Raw genomic sequence first — 9,157 nt, forward strand, 5'->3', positions numbered from 1 at the left:
TTTGAGGTAAGGTCTTATGTAGCTCAGACTGTTCTAGAACTTGCTGTAAAGCTGACCTTGAATTCCTGATTTGCCTTCTTCTACCTCCTAGGTACCACATGAGGCCCTGTTTCTTTGGTGCTAGGATTTGTTTTTATTTTATATATATTGGTGTTTTGCCTGCATGTATATCTGTGAAGATGTCAGATCAGGTGGAGGTGGATTACAGATGGTTGTGAGCTGACAACCATGTGCGTGTTGTAGATTGAACTTGCATTCTCTGGAAGAGCAGTGCTAATCTTAACCACTGAGCCATCTCTCTAGCCCTGGCAGCCAGGGCTTTATGCATGCTAGGCAAGCACTTTCCAGCTGAGCCTCATCTCCAGCTCTAGGGAGTCTTAATAATATTATTTTATTCAAGGTACATTTGTGCTTCTTTTGACTTAGATTAGATTTTATGAAAGTGTTCATATTTATTTCCATTTTCTAGTTTTTGTTTCATTAGTCTTTAAACTTAGGAAGACTTTTAGTAATAATTTTCTACCTCTATATGAGACTTACTATTTTCAGAGAACTTTTCAAGTTTCTATCTCTATTAATACTAACAGAAAGACTTTGAAGCTAAGAAGGACGGATATTTATTGCTATTATTGTTGTTTTCAGAATTTATTTACATTATTTTACATGTCTGACTGCCTACATATGTGCATGTGTACTCATGGGGGCCAGAAGAGATGTCAGATGCCCTGGATTTAGTTCCAGATGGTTGGGAACTACTACATGGTACTAGGAGCCAAACCCAGGTCCTCTGAAGAACAGTCAAGGTTCTTGTTATTTTTAGTTTAAGTCTTAAAGTTGGGTTGTGTTTAGCTCATCACCAACAAAAATGTTCTCCAAATTTGTAACACTTAAGACTTAAAAACTATTTTAAAAGCTATTTCAAAGCTTTAAATAGCTAAAACAAATCTAAAAGGGTTTAATAATTTCACTTAGTATTAAGGTAATTATACATTAATTAATCCACATAAACTGAACTTTGTTCTCTTTGACGATTTAAATAGATCTTAAGTAACCTTTTTTAGTCTACCCTTCTCTCTTTCAAAGAAAGAAAATCAATACTCAGATAGGACCACAATATGTGATTGTGTTTGTTCAGTCATTTATTTGATCACACCCATGCAGTTATTTATCCTGTATGTGCACATACATGCATGGGCCACAGCATCTGTTTGGAGATCAGAGGACAGTTAACTTATAGGGGCCTATTCTGTCTTTCCTGTTCTGTCATGTGAGTCCCAGGTATCAAACTTGGGTTATCATACCTGGCAGTAGGCATCTTAACCCCCTGAGCCACCTCACCAGCCCAGATGTGGTCCAGTCTAATGCCACCATCTTATACCACTTTATGTGCAGAGGAAAACTTGATGTAGTGTGGGTTCCAGTGGACTTGGCAAAATGTTCTCAGAGGCTTTACACTCGGGTGACATGGTTCTCAGTGGAAGACATCACTCCTGATCCTGCTGAGAAGTGGCCTTCTCGCCCATCAGTAGGACCTCCTAGCAGTATCTTCCAGAAGTAGAAATAAGTCACAAGGGAAGGAATTAAAGATGAAGTACAGTGAGGTGGCACAGGCCTTTAGCCCTACCACTCAAGAGGCTGTGTGGTAGGAACACCAGGACTCCAGTGCCAGTTTGGGGTGTGAGCTCTTGTTTAAAAAAGCCAAACCATCCGTGTAAATGAAAGTATAAAAGAGAGTTTTATTTATTTCATTACTTTTCCATTTTCATGTGTGTTTTGTATGTGTGTGCTTGTGTGTGCACTCATGTGTGCTGCACGTGTGCATTGCATGCATGTGTATGTACAAATGCTCTCTGCATGTGCTGTGGGTGTGAGTGGGTGTACAGACCTGAGGTTGATGCAGAAGTCGTCCTCCTCTGCTCTTTAATAATGACGCAAGCCCACGATGTATCGCTGCAGCTAGTACACCACACAGCTTGCTGTGGGGAGCCCCTCTCTGCCTGCCATCCAAGGCTAGAATTAGAGTGGACCATGGTGCCTGCCTGGCGTTTGCTTGTTCTTAGAATCCAGACTCCTGTCCTCACTCTTTCATGGCAAATGCTTTAGCTACTGAGCTGCCTCTACAGCTCCAAAGAGTATTTTAAAAATCTATTGGCATTACAAAGCAACTGTAGCACAATGATGTCATTATTTTAAAATGTTTATGTTGTTTTATTCATGACTAAAACAAATAAAGGATGATCCAAGATTGAAAATTCCTGCTCATCTGAGAGGGAAGACTGACTCCAATGACCTGGGACCCTTACCTGTAAGTTCTCCTGCTGAGCTCACCTGACTATCTCAGACATTTTGTACCTTGGGATGTTGGAGTTATTAACAACTATAACTAACATTGTTAACAAGTTATTGATATGAGAATCTTCTATTTCTTTTTCTTTTTTTTTTAAAATAACCTGTACATCTAAGACCTGGTATTAAAATAATTGCACTGAATGTTTCCTTACAGCCCGGCTGGGAAGAACGAACCCACACAGATGGGCGAGTCTTCTTCATAAATCACAGTACGTTCTGCATGGCTTCTCTCTGACGGCTATGTGTAGTACTCAGGTGTGGACACAAGGAAGAGGAACAGCTCTTTTCTTTTTTCCCTCTTAGATATAAAGAAGACCCAGTGGGAAGATCCTCGCCTGCAGAACGTGGCAATCACTGGACCAGTGAGTCTTCCTGGATTCTGGTGCTCTGGGTCGGGGTGGAACTGTAGGGGAACAGGAACACGCTCCTTTAGCCTCTCACACTACACTGCCTACTCTTTTCTTTGAAATGATAGTGTGAAGGCCTTTTTACCCTGCTCCGCAGGCTTGGACAGGGAGATGCAATCGGGGCTGGGGCGGTGTGGGGACTGGGGCGGTAGACTGCCCAGCCCAAGCAGTCTAAAAGTAACACATGAGGCAGAGAGGAGCCCGCCTGAGGCAAGGTGAGTGACAGCTCCCTGTCGTCTCCAGGATCACACCTTGAACTAGATTTTTAGACAAAGCCATTGCAGATGCCTACTATTTAAGCCTTATTCATGTTTTGTATAAATATTTCAGTGTCCCATTATTAATTATGCTGTTCTTGAGTTAGGTTAATTTATAGGAAACTGCCATATAGCTACTTTTTTGTTTTGGTTTGTTTTGGTTTGTTTTTTAATTTTTTTTCCAAGACTGGATTTCTCTGTGTAGCCCTGGCTGTCCTGGAACTCATTCTGTAGACCAGGCTGGTCTCAAACTCAGAAATCCACCTGCTTCTGCCTCCCAAGTGCTGGGATTAAAGGCGTGCGCCACCACTGCCCAGCCTACTTTTTTTTTTCCTTCAGATTTTAATACACAAAATTAATCAAAATTGGATGTACAGGGTTTGTTTTGTTTGCTTTGTTTTGATTAGTATCTAGCATGTTAGTGTGTACTCTTTTTAGATAATAAGAAAGGGAACTCCTGGGAGTTCATGGAAAACAGTGTGTTTTTAAAAAAGGAAATAGAAATTGCATGAAAAAAATTGCAGCCAAAGAGACTGCTGAATGCAATTTTACCTTTAAGAGAAATTTAAAAGAAAATTAAGTTTTCTGTTTGCTTTTCTTCATATGAAACTTCAATTTCCAAGTAATTCTTTGTTTTTATAAATATTCATTAAAATATCCAGGGGGAGAATATAATATTGTTTGGAATAAAAACAACCTAAACTTCCTTAATTTTTTTTTCCAATGTTTTCAACTAAAGGCAGTACCGTACTCCAGAGACTACAAGAGAAAGTATGAGTTCTTCAGAAGGAAGCTGAAGAAGCAGGTGGGTGACGACATAACAGCTGCTCACAGAAAACGGTGGTGTGTGTGTGTGTGTGTGTGTGTGTGTGTGTGTGTGTGTGTGCGTGCGTTAATTATTTTTCAAAGATCCCTTTATTCAGCCTGTATGAGTGTTTTCCTCGTGCATACCTGGTCTGGTGCTTGTGGAAGCAGAAGAGAGGGCTGGGTCTGCCCCTGCAGCTCAGGATGGTTAAGCTGCCCCGTGGGCTTGAATCTGGGTCCTATACAAGAGTAGTGAGATCTCTTAGCCCTGCGCCATCTCTCCAGCTCCATTATGTGAGTGGTGCATGCTCTTAACTGCTGAGAAACCTCTCCAGCCCTGGGATGCGTGTGTTTCATATAACTTACTAAGTAGCATGCTTACATTCCTGTGTACGTTTCAAGAGTCTTTGTAATTTAGAAAAAGGTTATGGGGGCCGGAGAGATGGCTCAGGTTAAGACCACTGACTACTCTTCCAGAGGTCCTGAGTTCAATTCCCAGCAACCACATGGTGGTTCACAACGATCTGTAATGGGATCTAATACCCTCTTCTGGTTTGTCTGAAGACAGTGACAATATACTCATATTAAATAAATAAATAAATAAATGAATGAATAAATGGGGGGGGGAGGTCATAACACAATTGTTGTAGTCTCTCCCCTTCTGTTTTTGTCCTTTGCAACTTGGTGATCAGATTTTTTTTTCTTGGTGTTTTATGTTTGATTGTGTTCCAGGCTTCTGGACCCTTTACTACCTTAAGTGTTAATAGCCATCCATTCTCAGCCTTAAACACAATACATGTCTACACCATTTAAAAGTTAACAGTGTGACTGAAGAGATGGCTCAGAAGTTAAGAGCACTGACTACTCTTCCAGAGGTCCTGAGTTCAATTCCCAGCAACCACGTGGTGGCTCACAACCATCCGTGATGAGATCTGGTGCCCTCTTCTGACATGTAGGCATATATGCAGGCAGAACAGTGTATATAATAAATAAATCTTTTTTTAAAAAAAAAGTTAACAGTGAACACAGTGCAGATGTATGGTATTGTTACTCATTTCCTTATGCTTGGCAGATATGTTTGTTACTCTTTCCCATGTTCAAACTTCATTATGTTTATTATTAAATGCCCATCATCTGGTATAACTAGCATTTTAAATGCCTTCCTCATGGAATGGTCCCTTCCTCCTTTCCCTACAGTTTAGGGGCAAGGCCACTAGGTGGCAGTGCTAGGTTGTACTTTTTGGGGGGTGTTCCAAGCTGGTGACTTCCAGGGATTCAAAATGGTGGGTAAGATACCTGAGTTTTTCCATTTACAAATTTAACAAAATGAGACACCACTTTTTTATTTTTAGTGTACATATTATATTCCCCAATAAAATTTTTACATAGAAAAGGCCTATTAAATTCTTTAGAACTTTGGTCATATCCTTAAACACTAATTTTGTATATAAATTTCTACTTTTAGAATTCTGATTTCAAAGTATTTTATGAGGGATATGGGTAGATTGACCTCTTGAGTTCGAGGCCAACCTGGTCTTCATAGAGAGTTTTAGTACAAGAAGGGTTTCACAGAGAATCTCAAAAAAAAATACAAAACAAGTATTTTAAAATATAGGATCTTGGGCCTGGTGGTGCACACCTTTAATCCCAGTACTTGGGAGGCAGAGGCAGGCGGATTTCTGAGTTTGAGGCTAGCCTGGTCTACAAGGTAAGTTCCAGGACACTCAGGGCTATACAGAGAAACCCTGTCTAGAACCAAAAAAATCAGAAATTATACCACTTCCAAAATGGATATGGGGATGCATAACAGTAAGTCCAGACTGGCTGGGTTGGGAGTGGGCTTCGAGGGTAGAAGATCTTGAGTTCTAGGCTAGCCTGAGCAACTGAGTGGCCATCCTGGATGACAAAATGGACCTTGTTTCTTAAAGCAGGGTGGGGAAAGAAAGGTCAGTACACCTAAGTGGGGTTTCCTGGTGGCCTTACTTAGAGGAAAAGGGTATATGGGTACCTACTGAAGTGTGGGAAACACACTGGGCTGTTTTAAACATGTCTCTCTCTCTGCTCTGCAGACTGACATTCCAAACAAATTTGAAATGAAGCTTCGCCGTGCAAACATTCTGGAGGATTCTTACCGGAGGATTATGGGGGTGAAGAGAGCTGACTTGCTCAAGGCCCGCCTCTGGATTGAGTTTGATGGTGAAAAAGGCCTTGACTACGGAGGGGTTGCCAGAGAGTGGTTCTTCCTCATCTCCAAGGAAATGTTCAACCCTTACTACGGCCTATTCGAATATTCTGCTACGTATGTTCCTGCTGCCTCAGCCTCTAGCTAAGACTCAGCTATACGCCCTTACACTGTTCATAAATACTTTAAATGGCTGTGCACTAAATTATAGTCTCCAAAACTAGGTTACATGTTAGAAAGCATTGGCTACGTGATTGGGGCAGATATTTCAGAAATAGCTTTTATAAAAATTGTTTTATAGAACATGAAAATAATTTATAATGTATAGAACATAGAAATTACCATTTGAACCTTGTGTGTGTGTATTGTGGATTGCACATGGTAGGCATTCCCTGCACCACAAGTGCCCACCTCTGCCCTCTGTGAGCACACACTTGACTGGCATTTCAAGCGCATCCTGTATTGTTGATCTCTGTACCTTTCCCATCCTCCTGAATAATTCTACATTCATTAAACACTTCCCTCCATATACAGGCAGCCACCAGTGTACCATTATTCTCTGTGAACCTGACTACAGACTTACACTACATGCATGGGACCATAACGCACTTGGCTCAAGTATATGGATTATTTCACTTAACATATGTCAAGTGGCATTTCCTTGGAAAACATGAACCTCTCTTACTCCAGATAGGGTACCAAGAACAGACCAACCTAGTAGTCTTACCAAAGCCCAACATGGCAAACCAATGGGCTTACTTGAAGAACTTTTGAGATGTGTGGGTGAGGGACTCTTCTGGCATCAGGCATGACTCCTTCCTAGCATGGGTGAGGCCCCACAAAGGCTATGTCCCTGGAGCTCCCTGGGAGACCACAGGAGCTCTGTTGGTCAGAGTCTCTTCTCCCTTGCTGCTGCTTTACCTCATCCAGGGGAAGGACCTTGTAGATCTTTGAAATTTTGATAACTTCCTGGATCTTTGTTTTTAATTTTATTTAATGTGAATAAGTTTTCACCTGCATGTATACCTGTGCACCATATGCATGTAGTACCCTCAGAGGCCAAAAGGGGGCACTGGAACTGATGTTCCAGATGATTGGTAGTTGCCATGTGGGTGCTGGAAATTCAACTGCCGGCCTTCTACAAAAGCAGCAGGTGCTCTTCCTGAGTCCTGTGAGCCTCTGTATCTTTCCAGGGGGAGCATTTGAATTCAATACAGAGAAATTGTCCAACAACCTGTCTTTAAAATCTAGCCATGCTATTCCAAGCAGAAAGGTTTTTTTCTTTGTCCTTTGTACATACAAATAAGATAGTTTTTAATCTGTCTGTTTATGTGTCCTTTGGGACAATTTCCATCTTTGGACAGAAGTGGCTATTTAAGACCATTATCAGATCCAGTGATTTTAGGATAGGAAAATAACAAAAGGGGAGATTTTCATTATCATTTGTCTACATAAATTTTCTGTTCTATGAAATATTAAGAGGATCACATGAGTCTGGTTTGTCTTTACAGGGATAATTACACCCTACAGATAAATCCTAACTCGGGCTTGTGTAATGAAGATCACCTCTCATACTTCAAGTTCATTGGTCGTGTGGCTGGGATGGCGGTTTACCACGGCAAGCTGCTGGATGGTTAGTATCAGTAGCCAACTGTGTTTGTTGTTGTTGTTGATTAAAAGCATCCTAAAAACACTTAATTTCTCACCAGGGTTTTTCATCCGCCCGTTCTACAAGATGATGCTTCAGAAACTGATAACCCTGCACGACATGGAGTCCGTGGTAGGTCTCTTAACGCATCAGAATATGGAGGGTTCAGTGTGCAGATGATTTCTTGCAGAATTGGTTTAATAATGGTTGCACTGGCTTAGTGAGTGCCATACCACAAAGCGGCATACCTAACCCAGATAATTTATATTAAAAACAGAAATTAATAAATTTTAATGTGTTAAAATATAAATAGGGGCTAAGGAGATGGGCCAGTGGGTAAGAGCATTTGCTGGGCACCATAGAAAGCACAGGGACCCGAGTTTACATCCTTTCACCACAGAAAGAGTTGGTTGTGTCTGCATGAGTATCTGAAACCTCAGCACTGTGGGGAGCAGATGCTGGGGGATTTCTGGGCTTTGCTACCCATGAACTCAGTTCCAGGGTCAGCGAGAAGCCCCATCTCTGTGCGACAACACATAGCGTGACTGAGCAGGGCCCATGTGCCCAGTGGGTGCATGCGCTATCTCACACACACAGGCACAGTCATCTACATACAAAAATATAGAGATGAACATTTCCCTCATATAATACACTGAAGGAACTTTGCAGTGAGTTCTTGCTTCTCCACAGTCCACTGCACTGACTTCATTCCTATGTCTCTGTCCATTAGTCCATCGGTTTCTCATGCACTGTAACTATTAGTCACATCTTCTGTTGCATCCTTTTAAATTTACATAGCTTGTTTTTGTACACATGTAGCACCAAATAAAGAGGGAGCCAGTTCTCTCTTCCATCATGTAGATTCCAGGGATTGATTCTGCTCGTTGAGGAGAGTGGCACCTGCCTTAATCCACTGAGCCCTCTCTGTACACAACTTTCTGCTAATGTTTTTAATTAAATTTATTAAATTTACACTTAATTATTTTTATTACATTCGTTTAGTGGGGAAGGGAGTGTTGCTTGTAAGTGGCACACCCGTGAACGCCAACAGACACTTGGCTATAGTCGCTTCTCTCCTTCTGTCCTGTGTGTCCCAGTGACTGAACTCAGACCCCCATGCTCTGTGACAGTTGCCTTTTCCCACTGAGGAGTCTTGCAAGACCTCTGCTAGATTCTTTATGCTATATAATAGTTGAGTTTTTATGTTATGTGTATGAGTTTTGGCAGCGTGTATGTATGTACACCATATACATGCCTGGTGTGCTTAGAGGCCAGAAAGAGATGCTGTGTCCCCTTAAGCTGGAGTAACAGTTGGTTGTGAGCTGTGATGTGGCTGCTGGAAATTAAACCTTGTTCTTATGCAATAGCAACCAGAGCTTTTTAACCACTGAGCTGCTATCTCTCTAGGCCCTGATTGATTCTTGTGCTTTTTCTTGTTATTTGAGACCATGTCTTATTGAGAACAGACTGGCCTCAAACACACTATGTAGCCAGCCATGACTTCTGAACC

At 41.5% G+C, this 9,157-nt stretch overlaps 1 protein-coding gene across 2 annotated transcripts in view; it reads left to right on the forward strand.

The window, feature by feature from the left end:
* Nedd4 (NEDD4 E3 ubiquitin protein ligase) overlaps positions 1-9,157 on the forward strand; it is an 85,951-nt gene that overhangs the window by 65,921 nt on the left and 10,873 nt on the right. For both annotated transcript variants that reach the window (XM_029543490.1, XM_029543491.1), the window contains 7 exons: positions 2,234-2,305; positions 2,504-2,558; positions 2,653-2,711; positions 3,753-3,818; positions 5,887-6,116; positions 7,511-7,632; positions 7,709-7,779. In XM_029543490.1, coding sequence (XP_029399350.1) covers positions 2,234-2,305; positions 2,504-2,558; positions 2,653-2,711; positions 3,753-3,818; positions 5,887-6,116; positions 7,511-7,632; positions 7,709-7,779 — 675 coding nt within the window. The remainder of the gene's footprint in view (positions 1-2,233; positions 2,306-2,503; positions 2,559-2,652; positions 2,712-3,752; positions 3,819-5,886; positions 6,117-7,510; positions 7,633-7,708; positions 7,780-9,157) is intronic.

This window comes from Mus pahari, chromosome 10 (assembly GCF_900095145.1).
Source record: "Mus pahari chromosome 10, PAHARI_EIJ_v1.1, whole genome shotgun sequence".
Lineage (NCBI taxonomy): Eukaryota > Metazoa > Chordata > Mammalia > Rodentia > Muridae > Mus > Mus pahari.